The 17,038-nt window shown below is 41.7% G+C and overlaps 1 protein-coding gene across 1 annotated transcript; it reads right to left on the bottom strand.

Moving 5' to 3' along the window:
- Positions 1-2,275: 2,275 nt before the first annotated feature.
- On the bottom strand, positions 2,276-16,308 carry LOC125245252 (tripartite motif-containing protein 16-like). The gene is made up of 6 exons (XM_048155792.1): positions 15,680-16,308; positions 5,608-5,703; positions 5,288-5,521; positions 4,321-4,504; positions 4,143-4,178; positions 2,276-2,997 (listed from the first exon to the last, which is right to left on the bottom strand). The coding sequence occupies exons 1-6, from the start codon at positions 16,256-16,258 to the stop codon at positions 2,477-2,479; spliced, it is 1,650 nt and encodes a 549-aa protein (XP_048011749.1). The 5' UTR covers positions 16,259-16,308; the 3' UTR covers positions 2,276-2,476.
- Between the last annotated feature and the right edge of the window lie 730 nt (positions 16,309-17,038).

Here is a 17,038-nt window from a genome sequence, read left to right as displayed (position 1 = left end):
GAGGTAAATGCAATTGTGGTGTGTGAGTAGCGGTGCCTAGCCTGCATGTGATGGTATTTTGGCCAGCTGGGAACTCGTGAAGAGCTTATAAAATGTGTAAAGGAGTCACAACAGCGGCGGGAATCCATCCGTCACACACAAACGATCTGCTGCGTGGAGACGCACATCTGATGCCTGTCATGGGCAAATTTGCGACTATGACAAGTAAAACCGACGTGCGTGAGGATTCTGTCCTTTTTAGGGTCTCTTCTTCCTGTTTTTGGTTCGTTTACATGTCTTTGGTCCGTGTTGCATTCATATATCATTCGAACCGCACCAGAGTTCATTTGGAAGCGGACCGAGACCCATCTTTTCAGCAGTCTTGGTCCACTTGTTTGGTGCGCACCAGGGTTTGGATGGCAGCGCACTAACAGAGCAATCGCAGCAGGGTTCATTTTAATCGAACAAAACATGACAAGTGTGAATGCACCCTAAATGTAATCAGTCCGGATTGCTTTATACTGAGAATCGCATTTTCAAATGAGTTAAACTAAAATAAGCCAATGCAAAAAGGAACAAAATACAAACCCGATTCCAAAAAAGTTGGGACACTGTACAAATTGTGAATAAAAAAGGAATGCAATAATTTACAAATCTCATAAACTTATATTTTATTCTCAGTAGAATATAGATAACATATCAAATGTTGAAAGTGAGACATTTTGAAATGTCATGCCAAATATTGGCTCATTTTGGATTTCATGAGAGCTACACATTCCAAAAAAGTTGGGACAGGTAGCAATAAGAGGCCGGAAAAGTTAAATGTACATATAAGGAACAGCTGGAGGACCAATTTGCAACTTATTAGGTCAATTGGCAACATGATTGGGTATAAAAAGAGCCTCTCAGAGTGGCAGTGTCTCTCAGAAGTCAAGATGGGCAGAGGATCACCAATTCCCCCCAATGCCTTCCTTAATTCCCCCAAAGAGTTTGAAGTTATCATCTTCTACAGTGCATAATATCATCCAAAGATTCAGAGAATCTGGAACAATCTCTGTGCGTAAGGGTCAAGGCTGGAAAACCATATTGGATGCCCGTGATCTTCAGGCCCTTAGACGGCACTGCATCACATACAGGAATGCTACTGTAATGGAAATCACAACATGGGCTCAAGAATACTTCCAGAAAACATTGTTGGTGAACAAAATCCACTGTGCCATTCGCCGTTGCCGGCTAAAACGCTATAGGTCAAAAAAGAAGCCATATCTAAACATGATCCAGAAGCGCAGGCGTTTTCTCTGGGCCAAGGCTCATTTAAAATGGACTGTGGCAAAGTGGAAAACTGTTCTGTGGTCAGACGAATCAAAATTTGAAGTTCTTTCTGGAAAACTGGAACCCCATGTCATTCGGACTAAAGAGGACAAGGACAACCCGTTGTTATCAGCACTCAATTCAGAAGCCTGCATCTCTGATGGTATGGGGTTGCATGAGTGCGTGTGGCATGGGCAGCTTACACATCTGGAAAGGCACCATCAATGCTGAAAGGTATATCCAAGTTCTAGAACAACATATGCTCCCATCCAGACGTCGTCTTTCAGGGAAGACCTTGCATTTTCCAACATGACAATGCCAGACCACATACTGCATCAATTACAACATCATGGCTGCATAGAAGAAGGATCCGGGTATTGAAATGGCCAGCCTGCTGTCCAGATGTTTCACCCATAGAAAACATTTGGCGCATCATAAAGAGGAAGATGCAACAAAGAAGACCTAAGACAGTTGAGCAAGTAGAAGCCTGTATTAGACAAGAATGGGACAACATTCCTATTTCTAAACTTGAGCAACTTGTCTCCTCAGTCCACAGACGTTTGCAGACTGTTATAAAAAGAAGAGGGGATGCCACACAGTGGTAAACATGGCCTTGTCCCAACTTTTTTGAGATGTGTTGATGCCATGAAATTTAAAATCAACTTATTTTTCCCATAAAATGATACATTTTCTCAGTTTAAACATTTGATATGTCATCTATGTTGTATTCTGAATAAAATATTGAAATTTGAAATTTCCACATCATTGCATTCTGTTTTTATTCACAATTTGTACAGTGTCCCAACTTTTTTGGAATCGGGTTTGTATAATGAGTTGTCAACAAAAGATTTTTTAGTGTTGGATTAGCTCACCTGTAAATATTATTTTAACTTAATTGTAAAATTCTCTCTCTTTACTGCCTTTAAAATTAAGATTATAAACATGGAAACAAATATATTTCTGTTGTAATAATACATTTGTACTGTAAAATTATATAATTAATTTTATTTTTGTGCCCCATGTTTTTATTTTGAATTGAAAATGGGTTTCCTGAAATAAAAGGGAAAACAAGAAAGAGCAAGGGCTCGTAACAGCTAAAATGGGCTACACACACACTAAGTGTTACTGATTCATCATGAGCTCAAAGCATTATGGGTAGAATCTCTCTACAGTCTATTCTGATTCATCAACACAGTTTCACTGATGATTTATAACAAACCCTAAACCCAGGATAAAGCGGTTGAGTGAATGTGGTCTGGACTGTGTGGATGAGGCTCATTGTGTCTCCAGAGACGCTGTAGAAGGACAGAGTTCCTGCACTGTGATCCACATACACTCCTATTCTCCTGCTGATGGACTTTACTGGGAGTTTAGTCTCTTTGTCATTGTGCCAGAATGAGTAACTGGAGGAAGAACAGATCAAACTCCAGGATTGATCACTAGATCCAAACCCACACTCATAACCCCATCCCTTCCTGCTGATGCTCTTATATGACACCGATATATACACATCACCACTCCTCTCAATCTCCCAGTAACAGCGTCCACACACACTCTCTCTACACAACACCTGAATATAACAATCAAATCTGTCTGGATGATCAGGATACGACTGTGCTGTGTTAGTGTTAGTAATCACTCTGTTCCTCTCAGACAGACGGAGGTTTTTATTCACTGTGTTCAGATCCAGATTGAGCTGATGGGAATCTGATGGAGATAAAACACATCAGAATCAAGGAATTATCAATCTGTCTGATATCCTGTGCAAATCATCATTATCCATCATCTAGGTCCTTTACCCAACCCAAGAATATGGTTCTTTAAAATCATAGTGATATTTAACAATATTACTGTTTTTACTGTATTTTGGATCAAATAGCAGAAGAGACTTATTTCAAAAACACAAAAAAACTTACCAACCCCAAATTATCTGTCATGATATATTATATATATATTTGTTTCTTTATAATAATTCATTTTGTGTGATTACTATTATTATTCACCTAAATATCATTTAAAATGAATGTCACTGAATGCCACATAACAGATTTGACTGGATAGTTTAAATATTATCATTAGTTTCCCAAGGATCAAAAAAAGCCAAGTGAATCAAATTATATTTATGAATGTTAAATAAATCCTTTAAAATTTGGCACTGAAACCTTAATTACGTAGATCATCACAAACTGCAGCCAATCAGCAAACAGGAGCATTCATAATTTTTTTTTTTTTTTTTTTCATTGGAAAACAAGAAAAAACATTGAAAAACATATTGTGTTATATTGTGTCTGAATGCTAAACGCAGAAGTTGTTTTCACTGGAAGTTCAGCAGCTGCACTACAGAAAGCTGACAGAAACACTGAAGTAAACAGTCGTGATGGAAATGAAACACTGTCTATTCTGGGTCTGTTCTTTATATGTGGATTACTCCATTAGCTGGATTTCAATGTTGACTTTTAGAAAGTATAATGCATTAAAACACATGACAAACAACCAATTTCAGAATCTGCAAATATTATAATGCATTTTAACTTTGGTTATAATTATTTATGAAAAGATTATATACATTATAAATATATTTATAATGCTTTATACATAAGGGCTTTAAGTATTACCAAAATGTCTTCTGCAAGTAATTACAAGTTTCATCTTGTAAGTATTTGGCATTTATGTGCTTAAACGCCTCAACACCTTTTGAAGATATTGCTTCCAGTGACCGCCGATGTTCTCTGAACGCCCCGTTAAGAAACACTAATTCACATTAAAACTCTTCTGTCATGTTTTCTTTACCTTCTACAGGAAGAACATGAACACATTCAGTGATTTTTCTGCTTGTTTTCTTAGTGACTTACATTGTAGGAAGTCGTTCCTGGTTCTGGGGAACAATGTTGGTTAAAGTGACTGTGGAAATCAACAGACATGAAGAGTGTGATTATCATGTCAAGAGAAAATGATCCCTGCATCCATTCCTTAGACATTTCTAATATGATCTTCTACATGATATGAGATGATGGAGGATCATTTCTGACAGCAGATGAATCTCCAGGACTTTACCTCTGTCAGAGATCTTCTTCAGCTCCTCTTTGCAGAAATCCTCCAGTTTGTCTCTCAGCTGATGGATAGATTCTCTCACAACATCAAAAGAGGAGAGAGAACTGAAGGGATCGTCATTTACGTCTGTAGATTCAGGAGGAGCTGAGAGAGACTGGAAACTCTACAGAAAACAGAAATCAAAGCTCATCACCTCCACACTTCAGCCAATAACCTGCACTACTGTCAGATTTAAGCAGCTCTTGTTGATCTTTAGTAACTTTCCTCAATCCAGCACTATCACAGCATCAGATTCATTCTTCTCATGTTCATTATATCATGTTAGAGCTGTAAGTTCAAGTGTTTGACTCTTAAACTATATGTGAACTTTCTAGGAAAACACTTTGATGATCAAACATCTGCCAATAACATAAATGTAACAGATCAAGTGCATCAATGGAGTCACATGACAGGGTTGAGTAGATTTGATCAGGAAAAGCAGTTGAAAAGCAACGATTAGATTGACCATTATTTATAACTTTTAAGCAGTTAGTGGCTCTGAAATTCACAAGGACTCTTAGGACACGATCCAAAGGTCAGGTTTTGTGGTTTAAATACACTAAAGCAGAGGTAATATACAGCCTCGCTTCCTGTTTGAGGACTAAATATTTAAAATATTAGTGACTGTTGCTGTCTGGAAGCTCAATGTATCTTTCAGGAAAATGTTTCCTAAGAGATTTCCAGAGTTGTCTAAGACATTTCACTGCCTAAGACATAAATCACTGCATTTGTAAGAGCATCTCTTTCAAAAGAAGAAGATCAGATGAGAGTCTGACTGATGATTATATAATAACCGAACACACAGATCAACACTTCAGTCAACGGCTCATTCTGCTCTCATGAAATGTTTCTCTGTGAGTCTCTTGCTCAAGTCCACTATGATCCTGTTCTTCTAGATCTCTGTTACCTGCAGGAAATGGATGTGATCCTGTGTGTGTGAAAGCTGCTCCAGCTCAGCGTCTCTCCTCCTCAGATCATTGATCTCCTGCTCCAGTCGCTCCAGTCGTCCTTCAGCTCGACTCACTGCAGTCTTTTCCTGATCTCTGATCCGCTGTGTGGCCTCAGAGCGGCTTCTCTCAATGGAGCGGATGAGCTCAGTGAAGATCCTCTCACTGTCCTCCACTGCTGTCTGTGCAGAGCGCTGTTAGGACACACATCACAATCACACAGTGGCTTCAGTGAGTCCTGACTGAGACTTCTCAAACTTCTCTTCTTCTCCAGACTCACCTTATGAGACTCCACAGCCTCTCTCAGCTGCTGAAGATCTTTCTCTCTCTGCTGGATCCTCTGCTGGAACGACCTCTGCATCTCCTTCAGCTGGTGCTAAAGGACAAACCAATGACAGGAGAAACATCACATAAATCATCAAATAAACAGATATGAATCCAGTGTCAGTGAAGTGCTAAGATTGAGGGTTAAAGATCTTTCATGATAAGGTTATAGGTTCAGTCATAACTGTCAGCATTATTTCATCAAAGTCTAGTTTTATAGGGATAGTTCACCCAGAAATGTACATTCTTTCATTGTTTACTCATCCTCATGTCTTTCCAAACTTGTATGATTTTCTCTTGCAGAACGCAAATAAGATATTCTGAATAATGTCTCTGTTTCTAGAGCCCAAATCAAATAAGGCAACATGTCAATAACATCAAACCTCACTGGCTCATGTGTTTCACATGACTAAACATGCAAACATATTTGACTTTTCCTATCACTTAAGAAGATTTATGTTTTGTCTCAATTTGCATATTATGGTCCTAAATAATATTCAAAATCCAAATTACTGTGTCCAAAATCGTAATATGATTATTCCAAAGATACCCGGATGATCTACTATTACTGTTTAGATTCCGAAGTGAATATTGCCGCAGACTCTAACGGATAATATTGACCACAACCCACTGTGCGATGGATGAGAATTTGATTATAACTAAAAAACATGAATAAAAAGTGTTAAAAAACTACAATCATGGTGGATGGACGAGTCCGATGGTAGGGCTGGATGATTATGGCCTAAAATCAAAACCTTTAATTTTGATTAATTGAACCTTTCACCTCGATTACGATTAATGAACGATTATTTTGTTTCTGTTTTTTTTTTTTTGCCCTCATAGTTCACTGACAAGGTTTGTACTGTAAATATGACTATTAAAAGGTGGGATATTTTTTTCCTATTTAAAGAGTGATCTAACATAACAGCTCAATTTCAACAGTTATTTTATCTATGCTTCATAACATTTCTTACAGATTTCTGCTCGTTGTAAATCAGATAAAGATGAATTAGCACAGTAGGCTACCAGTACAAGTGGTTGCGTGTGAATTAGTCATACCGTCTCTCTGTTCATTGTGAAGCTGTGGGTTGTTAATGGTTACTCCAAAACTAAGTAGACAAAAGACGTTTTGAGTTTCTAAGCTACTTTAGTGAAATCACTGGACAGAGCTGACTAGTTTCTCCGTTCCTCTCTGTGCGCGCGATCTTTACGTTTTAAGCAGCTACTGTTTGTATGAGTGTTCGTGCAACACTGCAGCTGCGCAAGCGCGGTAGCTCGGAATAATAATACATCTGTTCGTCTAATCACTAGAATGTAGGCTACAAACCTTAAAACAAATACAACTGACAAAGTTTAGTGAAGACGCAAGGCTCACCGCTCACGCGCCATCGCTATGTGTTGAACTGGCGTTCACCTCCGTGTTTTGCTTTTATGCCACCGACTGGACGGGGCGGAGTCATGTGGCTACACACGCGGTAATGTTTTTAAGGGTAAAGTATTAACAGGATTAAAAAAAACGAAATAACCGACATGGTAAAATTACGTTGGTTAGAGGTTCTGAATTTCGGTTTCGGTTGCTTTTCGATTAATCGTCCAGCCCTATCCGATGGTCAAGCAGAAAAGTTTAGATAAATAAGTTTGAGTGATTAAATTACCTGACAAAATTTATTTATCATTTATTCAATGTTATCCACATTATTTTTCATCTACAACAACATTGTGAACTTTGTAATCATACTGTCACAGACACGTCAGGTTCCAACCTCAACCAATCCCAGCGCACACTATCCCCAGAGTACTGATCACCGCCACCTGCACCTCATTACCACACTCATCAGCAGCACCATAAAGAGCACACACACACAGCACTCCATGTCCGGTCTCGTTTGCATATACATCAGTTAATGCTTACCTCAAGGACTCCTCGCTCCATACCTACCTGTCTCCAGCATGTCTCCTTCCCTCTGTGTGCCTCGTCTTCTGTGTGGGTGTGCTCCTATCTACTCCAGTCACCTCCAGCGATCTCCAAGCTCCAGCGTGTACATATCTGAAAGGAAAAGGACAGTAACTACCTCCATCATTATCTTCTAATCATCCATTGACTCTACTCTGCTTACCTGTTTCATGCTCAATGCTCTACTGGTGTCAATAAACGCAAGTTACCTGTTTACATCTGTGTCTGCCTCCTGTGTACCGTAACAGAAGACCGGACCAACACCGCAGACCCAGTATGAGCCAACCGGATCCATTTCAGGCCCTGGTGGATGCGCTTCGGCGAACCCTCACCACCAATCCACCGCCACCATCTCCAGTCACTTCTCCCTCACCTGCACCAGCGAACACCACCGCCAGCACCACAGGATCTTCTTCACCGCCACCGTACGCCAGTCCCATGGCTAAACCGGCGCCCTACTCAGGATCGGCGGAGGATTGCAGCGGTTTCCTGCTGAAGGGGGCGTAACACGCTCCTGGGCATGCGATTGCGGCGTGCCCCACACGACCTCCTCGACCCATGGTGAGTGCCATCATTCCTTCTACTCAAAAGATGAAACCACTCACCACTGTCGTCAATCTTACTGCTGCTGATATCTCCCTTACAGTGGTCGCGCTCCTCGACTCAGGGTCAGCTGGCAACTTCGTCTCCGGCGCCCTCTGCTGGCAGCTACGCCTCAAGACCTCTCCGTCTCCGACGATCTACCAGATCAACTCCATAACTGGCAAGCCTCTCAGCCGTAAGTATGTCCGCACAGTAGCTGGGCCCCTCACGCTTCAAGTCGGTCTTCTTCATCAAGAGGAATTACATCTGCTGGTTCTGGAGGATTCCACCGCTGACGTGGTTCTAGGGCGCCCCTGGTTGGAGCAGCACAACCCGACCATCTCCTGGAAGACGGGCGAAATCCTCAAGTGGGGTGACACCTGTTTCTCTCGCTGTCTAACTGAACTTCCTTTGCCACCTTCTCCATCTTCTGATCTCTCCCTCTGTGCAACATCCATCGAGAGTCCAGTTGAACAACGCTCCATCGACATCCCCAAGTGTTACGCCCCCTTCAGCGACGTCTTCTGCCCACAGAGGGCTTCCAAGCTGCCTCCACACCGGCCATGGGACTGTGCCATCGACCTGCTTCCGGGTGAACCAGTGCCGAAGGGTAAGATCTACCCACTTTCCATCCCGGAGGAGATGGCCATGGAGGATTACATCAAGGAAGCCCTAGCCCAAGGATACATCAGGCAGTCTACTTCCCCTGCTGCTTCCAGTTTCTTCTTTGTGGCAAAAAAGGACGGAGGCTTGCGGCCATGCATTGATTATCGCTCTCTCAACAAAATCACCGTCAAATTCAGGTACCCCCTTCCTCTCGTCCCAGCGGCCCTGGAACATCTCCGTGGTGCCACTGTGTTTACGAAGTTGGACCTCCGCAGCGCGTACAACCTCATCCGGATACGTGAGGGGGACGAGTGGAAGACCGCCTTCATCACTCCTACTGGTCACTATGAGTACCTTGTACCTTGGGCCTGGTCAACGCCCCCTCCGTATTCCAGGATTTCATACACGAGGTGCTCCGGGAGTTCCTCAACCGCTTTGTCCTAGTCTACATCGATGATATACTCATCTACTCCCGGAGCCAGGCCGAACATCGCTGACACGTTGCGGAGGTCCTCACCCGTCTACGCCAGTTCCATCTATTCCTCAAAGCAGAAAAGTGTTCATTCCATCAACCCACCGTCTAATTCCTCAGATACATCATTGACCACAGTGGCATCCGGATGGACGAGAGGAAGGTGGAGTCCATCACCAACTGGCCAGAACCCACTACCATCAAAGAGTTGCAACGCTTCCTTGGATTCTCAAACTTCTGCCGTCGATTCATCAAAGACTACAGCTCCATCACCCATCCACTCACCAGCCTTCTCCGAAACAAGCCCAAGTCTCTGTCCTGGAACCCAGCAGCCACCAACGCCTTTAACCATCTCAAGGAAGCCTTCACCACCGCTCCCTTACTCGTTCACCCCGATCCAGAACAACCCTTCGTCGTAGAGGTGGAAGCCTTCACCACCGCTCCCTTACTCGTTCACCCCGATCCAGAACAACCCTTCGTCGTAGAGGTGGACGCCTCTACCACCGGAGTGGGAGCGGTGTTGTCACAGCAGCAGGGGACGCCAAGTAGACTCCATCCATGCGCCTTCTTCTCCCGCAAGCTCAGCCCGGCGGAAGTCAACTACTCCATCGGTGACAGGGAACTCCTAGCTGTCAAGCTTGCCTTGGAAGAGTGGAGGCATTGGCTGGAGGGAGCCAAACATGCGTTCCTGGTGCTAACAGACCACAAAAACCTGGAGTATCTTCGTTCTGCCAAGAGGTTAAATCCTAGACAAGCCCGCTGGGCCATGTTCTTCTCCCGATTCAACTACACCATCTCCTATCGTCCAGGTTCAAAGAACATCAAAGCCGACGCTCTCTCCCGTCTACATGCTCCTGAAGAAAGGACAGAAGAACCCGAGCCTATCATCCTGAGCTCACTCATTGTAAGCCCCATCACTTGGTCAGAGGAGACCATTCCCTCCTCCAATGCCTCCACAAACCCTCCGCCGGGCTGTCCACCTGGCTTGCTATACATCACCCGGACACGACGCACTCCAACCATCCACTCAGCTCACACGTCACTAGGCACTGGTCACCCGGGGGTCAATGAAACCCTCTCGTTGCTGAAAGAGCGCTTCTGGTGGCCAGGGATGGCATCTGATGTCAGAAGGTACGTGCAGGGCTGTCGGGAGTGCACCATCTCCAAGAGTCCTCGTCATCTGCCAGCTGGGAAACTCCTTCCTCTGCCTGTTCCCAACCGACCATGGTCACATCTAGGAGTGGACTTCACTGATCACTGATCTCCCTGTTTCTGATGGAAATACCTGCATCCTAGTCATCATAGACCGTTTCTCCAAATCTTGTCGTCTCATTCCACTACGAGGATTGCCCACTGCCATGGAGACCTCTTCAACCACGTGTTCAGGTATTTCGGGATACCAGAGGATATTGTATCAGACAGAGGACCCCAGTTCATCTCCAGAGTGTGGAAAGCATTCCATTCCCTCCTAGGTGTGGCTGTCAGCCTAACTTCGGGATACCATCCGCAGTCGAACGGGCAGACGGAAAGGAAGGTCCAGGAGATCGGCCGCTTCCTCCGTACCTTCTGCCATGACCACCAGGACTCTTGGAACCAGTTCCTGGGTTGGGCCGAGTACGCCCAGAACTCTCTCCGGCAGTCGACTACAGGACTCACACCATTCCAGTGCGTACTCGGCTACCAACCCCCACTGTTCCCCTGGACCGGGGAACCCTCTAACGTTCCTGCAGTGGATTACTGGTTCCGAGAGAGCGAGAGGGTCTGGGACTCAGCGCACCATCAGCTGCAACGAGCCCTGCGCAGACGCAGAATGACAGCTGACCTTCGACGTTCCGACACCCCTGTCTTCCAGCCCGGTCAGAAGGTTTGGCTGTCCACCCGGGACATCAGACTGCGTCTGCCCTGCAGAAAGCTGAGTCCCAGGTTCATTGGCCCATTTCCCATCATCAAGCAGGTCAACCCAGTCACTTACCAACTCCAGCTGCCACAAGGTTACCGCATTCACTCCACTTTCCACGTCTCACTCCTCAACCCTTACCATCCCTCTGCTCTCTCCACAAGACCTGACGTGGCTCCCGCCAAACCCCCCCTTCCACTCATCCTGGAGGACGGCGCGGCATATGAGGTTCATGAGATTTTGGACTCCAGTTACCTGTTTACATCTGTGTCTGCCTCCTGTGTACCATAACACTTACGTTTGTCATTAACTTTTAAATGCATCATTATGCACACGAGGAGAGTCTACTTGTGAAAGACCCACTGCTGACAGATCAACCTGCTACTACATTTCTCCCTGAAATGGTTGGAAATTAAATTAAACTAAATGCAGAGGACATTAACTGAGACAAGATGATTGACAGGACAGTTTAAACTGTGACAGGATGTGTGTAACTAAGTGATAGAGATGTCCGTTAAAGGTGTACATAGTGTCCTCCACAAATATTGGCACCCTTAGTAAATATGAGCAAAGGTGGCTGTGAAAATAAATCTGCATTGTTTATCCTTTTGATCTTTCATTAAAAAATTCACAATATTCTAACCTTTCATCGAAGTTAAACAATTGAAAATGGGGGAAAAGCTCATGAAATAAATGTTTTTCTCCAAAACATGTTGGACACAATTATTGGCACCCAATTATTGCAACCTCCTTTTCCCAACATAACAGCATTTGATGTTTGTTTTGGATCATGATTGAAGATCCAACCACAGGCCATTATTGGATTTCTAGCAGAAGTGGTCAGGTTTTGATTTTTTATCTGTTAGTATTTGATAGATTCCATGATGCCATGTATCTAAACAAGATGTCCAGGACCTCCAGCAGAAAAATATGCTCACAACATTAAAGATCCAGCAGTATATTTAACCGTGGGCATGGGGTACTTTTTATCCCTGTGTGCACCAAACCCATCTGGTGGGTTTGCTGCCAAAAAGCTCTTTTTTTTAGTTTCATCTGACCATAGAAGCTGGTCCCGTTTGAAGTTCCAGTCGTGTTTGACACATGAATATGCTGGAGATTGTTTCTGGATGAGAGCAGAGGATTTTACTTGAAACCATCCCAAACAACTTGTGGGGATGTAGGTGCTGTCTGATCATTTGTTTTAGGCTTTCTGAGACTCAAGACTCAACTAATCTCTGTAAATTCTCCAGCTGTGATCCTTGGAGAGTCTTTGACCACTCAAACTTTCCTCCTCACTGCGCATTAGGATGATTTAGACACACGTCCTCTTCCAGGCAGATTTGTAACATCTTTAGTTGATTGGCTTCTTAATTATTGCCCTGATAGTGGAAATGGGGATTTTCAATGCTTTAGCTATTTCCTTACAGCCACTTTCTATTTTGTGAAGCTCAACAATCTTTTGCTGCACATCAGAACGATATTCTTTGGTTTTACTCATTGTGATGAATGATTAACACTCTGAGGTCTAAAAACGCGCCGGCGCGTTTTGCAGGTTTTTTTTCACATTGCAGCAAAACAGACTTAAAATACTCCGTCATTTCTTGTCATAGAGACATAAGTAATATATCAATTGAAACTATAGAATATCTTCTTTTATTTGTATACACTCAGAGTAAAAACACAATGTTGTGCTTTTTGTAAAATAAAGAAAACTAACATGATGCGTGATTTCTCCTCTCCCTCTGAACGAAGTCCAATCTGATAGTTCTCAGAAAATGAACTGTAACTTAGTGAATACTAATCACAGAAAAATTAAACTTATGTCTAAAAAAACGTTAAGATGTCAGGTTTTAAATCATGTAAGTCAAATCGAAAACAAACCTTCTGTGTTTATGTAATCTGTATGAAAAGAGAGCCATGTCAGAAATCCGTGATTCAGCTCATTACCTGCTAATGCGGCCACGCCCACGGAGCCAGCGCTATTCAGACGCAAATTCAGAGGCAATACATGCATTCATCATCTCAATCGTGTATTTATTGTCTTGAAAAGTGTTTATCTGAATGTAAAAGTCATGGTTAGGGAGCTCTAGAAGACATGCAGTTAGTTCCTGTTTTCTTTTCTTCTATTTATGAATTTTAGATGAGTTTTTGTTTCTTTAGCGCCCTCCGGCTGCAGTATGAATTGGAAACTCCATTCATGGAATAGCCTCTTCTTCTTTTAGATGAATTTGTGGACTAAAAATGCACAGAGAGCGCCCTCCGACTTCAAGGATGAATTGAAAACACCAGCGCTCATAGTAATGACAATGAATATTAAATAAATATAACTCCTCTGTATAGAAAATTGACATAAGCATATGAGAATCCAATATTTCTCCAAATGTGCATGCTTTTAAACTAAAAGCCTATATTCAGACTCTTTGCATCACAGAAATACATTATATTTTAAAGTATAATATAAAACCATTACTTTATATTGTAATAATATTTTTCTGTATGTTTCATATATCATGATGAGCTTGAGACATCACAGAAGGTTTTTTTCACAGCCTACCTGACTGAAATGCCTCATTAATATGCAAGTCATTTCAGCTCATTACTATCCAATTCTTTTGTCTTCTCAGGTGAGAATGGCCCATTTTTCAGTGGTGATTCACGCCTCCATGCATACTGTGTTTCTTGACAAAAAGTGTCTTACAAAAACTAAATCAATATATTGTTTTATATGAAGGAGTAGGCAGCATAATTTTTACATAATTTTGAAGCAAAAACTCTAGTCTACAACCTCCAATACCCAAAAGTCTTGTGAACACAGATTTAATATACTTATTTTGGCCTTATTTCAGTGACTTAAGTTTTTTGTTTTTTCAGTAACCACGCATAAACATTATTCCTTCAAAAACACAAACATGTACATACATGTTCCTCACATATTATTGTAGCCTAGTTTGTGCTGAATACAGTGTAATGACACTTTTGTCATTTATATGTTTATGAACAACTGAAAAAAGCACAAATGTCAGGGCATGTCAAAACTTCTCCAGGCCCCAAATCAGCCTCAGACTCCAGAGGGTTAAGGGAATTTGGCCTTTGTGTTTCCTCATGTTTATACTCCTGTGGAACAGGAAGTCATAACTGGACAATTTCATGTTCATGATCACCCTGGTGTGCTAAAAGAAATGTAAATATGAATGGTAATATACTTCAGAGATATTTTACTCATAAAAAATCTAGGGGTGCCAATAATTGTGGCCAACATGTATTAGAGAAAAACATTTATTTCATAATGTGATTTTGCCCCCACTTTCATTTGTTTTACTTTGATGAAAGATTAGATTTTTGTGAATTGTTTTAATAAAAGATCAAAAGGAAAGACAATGCAGATTTATTTTCATAGCCACCTTTGCTCATATTTACTAAGGGTGCCAATAATTGTGGAGGACACTGTATGATATAGTATGTCCAAAAGCGTGCCTATTCTTCTGCTACACATTCAGAAGTCTGTACTGTTTTTTTTTTCTTTCTTAAAAAAAACAGGTCATATTTTAGGGCACAGTGTAAGTAGGTGAATTGGGACACAGCATTAGATTACCCCCCTTGGAGTTATATGGATTTCATTTAATGTGCTTTTTGAAGATGGAAACGTTTGGACCCTAATGACTTTCAGTAAATGGAGAAATGAGATATTCCTTAACCTTTTTAGCGGTACGATCCCACATATGGGATTTAGAACGTTCAGTGACATCACATAACTGCCAGATTCAAACTGTGCTTTCGCGCTTTGGTTGTGAAGCGCGAAAGCACATGATGCGCTCAGTGCTTGTCATTTATCACAACCATGCAGTGTTTTCAACCACATAATGCTTATTTTAGGTTTCAGACCTTTAAATACACAAACACTAGTAAAATAATACATTTAAAGTTTGCAAAATGCACACTGATGTCTATGGAAGCAGTAATAACTATCCATTCAAATATAATCTGCTGATGTCTTTTATTCATAAATGGGCTATGTAACTATAAAGTTTACTCTATTCTTCTCCTAGTACACCGGCCACTTACATGTATTTCAGAAGAAAGTGATGAATTCATCTGCTGTAAATCCGACTGACATAACTCTCTGAACTGTGCCACAAACTAAAGATTATCATTAATAAAGGTTTTTAAATGACAAAACACACTCACACGTATTTGAGAAGTGGAATATCAGATAGTTGATGACATGGTAAGCAAGTTTGTGAATATTTTAAATAAAAAAGGAAAAAAACAAAATAAAAGTGATACATCATATAGTTATTGTGGCTGTGTTGTGTCATGTGACAAGCATGACGCGTCGCTATAGAAACAATAAGGGGAAATGTTCTAAAATATCGGATGCCTTAAAAAAACTAACCTTGGGGGTCAGCTAGAATATTTTAAACTTACGCTTGAAAGGGTTAAAATATCTTATTTTGTGTTCCTCAGAAAAGAAAATCATACCAGTTTGGAATAACATGAGTAATAATGGGACTTCATACCTGTTTCTCTGTCCTCTGTGCTGCAGCTGATACAGTGTCGTGGTTTTTATGTTCATCCATCGTACACAGCACACATATACACTTCTGATCAGTGCGGCAGAAAACCTCAAGGATCTTGTCGTGTTTCAGGCAGATCATCTCCTGCAGTCGTCCAGTGGCTTCAGTCACTTTATGTGGCTTACGTGAGTGAAATTCCTCATGACGATCAAAATGAGTTTGACAGTAAGAGTTCAGACACACCAGACAGGACTTGACAGCTTTGTGTTTTCTTCCAGTACAGACGTCACACTGCACATCTCCAGCTCCAGCGTAACAGTCAGCAGGAAGTTTAATCTTCTTCAGTTTCTCCACCATTTCAGCCAGAATGGTGTTTTTACCTAAAGCAGGTCTTGGACTGAAGGTCTGTCTGCACTGAGGACAGCTGTAGACTCTCATCTGATCCTCCTGATCCCAGCAGCCTGTAATACAGATCTTACAGTAACTGTGTCCACAGGGAATGGCCACTGGATCCTTCAGGAGATCCAGACACACTGGACACCTAAACTCATCCTGATCCACTGAAATTCTGGCTTCTGCCATTTTACAGCATGAACACAGAGACACAAACACACAACAGCTCAACTACACTTCAGATTTAGTTTCTTTGAACTCAGGTGATTCCTGTTTCCTGGTTCTGTGTTTGAGTGACGTGTGTAAAACAGGCGTGTCTGTAAAGCAGCTTGCTCATTCCTGGTCCTGAAGAGCCTCATTCCTGCTAAGTTTCTAGTTTAGTTCCTACACACATTGTTTAATCAGTCTTACAAACACTATAAGTTAGAGAAAAACAAGACAGAAATATTGTTCCTTATAGTCTCCATGAAATCAAAGTTGTCAAATCTTTTTCTTTTTATTATTGAATATTGCAGTATTTATTATATATGATTTATCCATTCACATAATTTTGTTAAATTCATGTGTGCTTGTAATGTTGAATCAAAATAACTTCCCCTCCCTCTTGCAGCGACGTCTCTTCTCTGATGATGTGTTTACTGGCGTGAGGGCGGGGCAACCTGTCACTCATATGAGATCCACCAATAACAAACCACAACCATACAATCAGTTCCCCATGGACAAAATCAAGCCCCGCCCTACATTTGTTCTTGTTCCAGAAGCTGTTTCACTCAGATATGTCACAAGAGCAAATAAATTACTGTCATAACTTATATTTCATTCTGACATTAATACCTCATGAATGTTTTCACTTTATCATCAAATATTTAGTCTTTTAAATGATAAATAGGGATTATTTTTACTGCGAGTCATGTTTTCATACATTTAATCAAAGTTTGGAGTCTCGGATTATCAGAAAATTTACAGTTA

Source organism: Megalobrama amblycephala, linkage group LG14, assembly GCF_018812025.1.
Source record: "Megalobrama amblycephala isolate DHTTF-2021 linkage group LG14, ASM1881202v1, whole genome shotgun sequence".
NCBI lineage: Eukaryota > Metazoa > Chordata > Actinopteri > Cypriniformes > Xenocyprididae > Megalobrama > Megalobrama amblycephala.
This window is presented reverse-complemented; position numbering and strand designations above follow the sequence as displayed.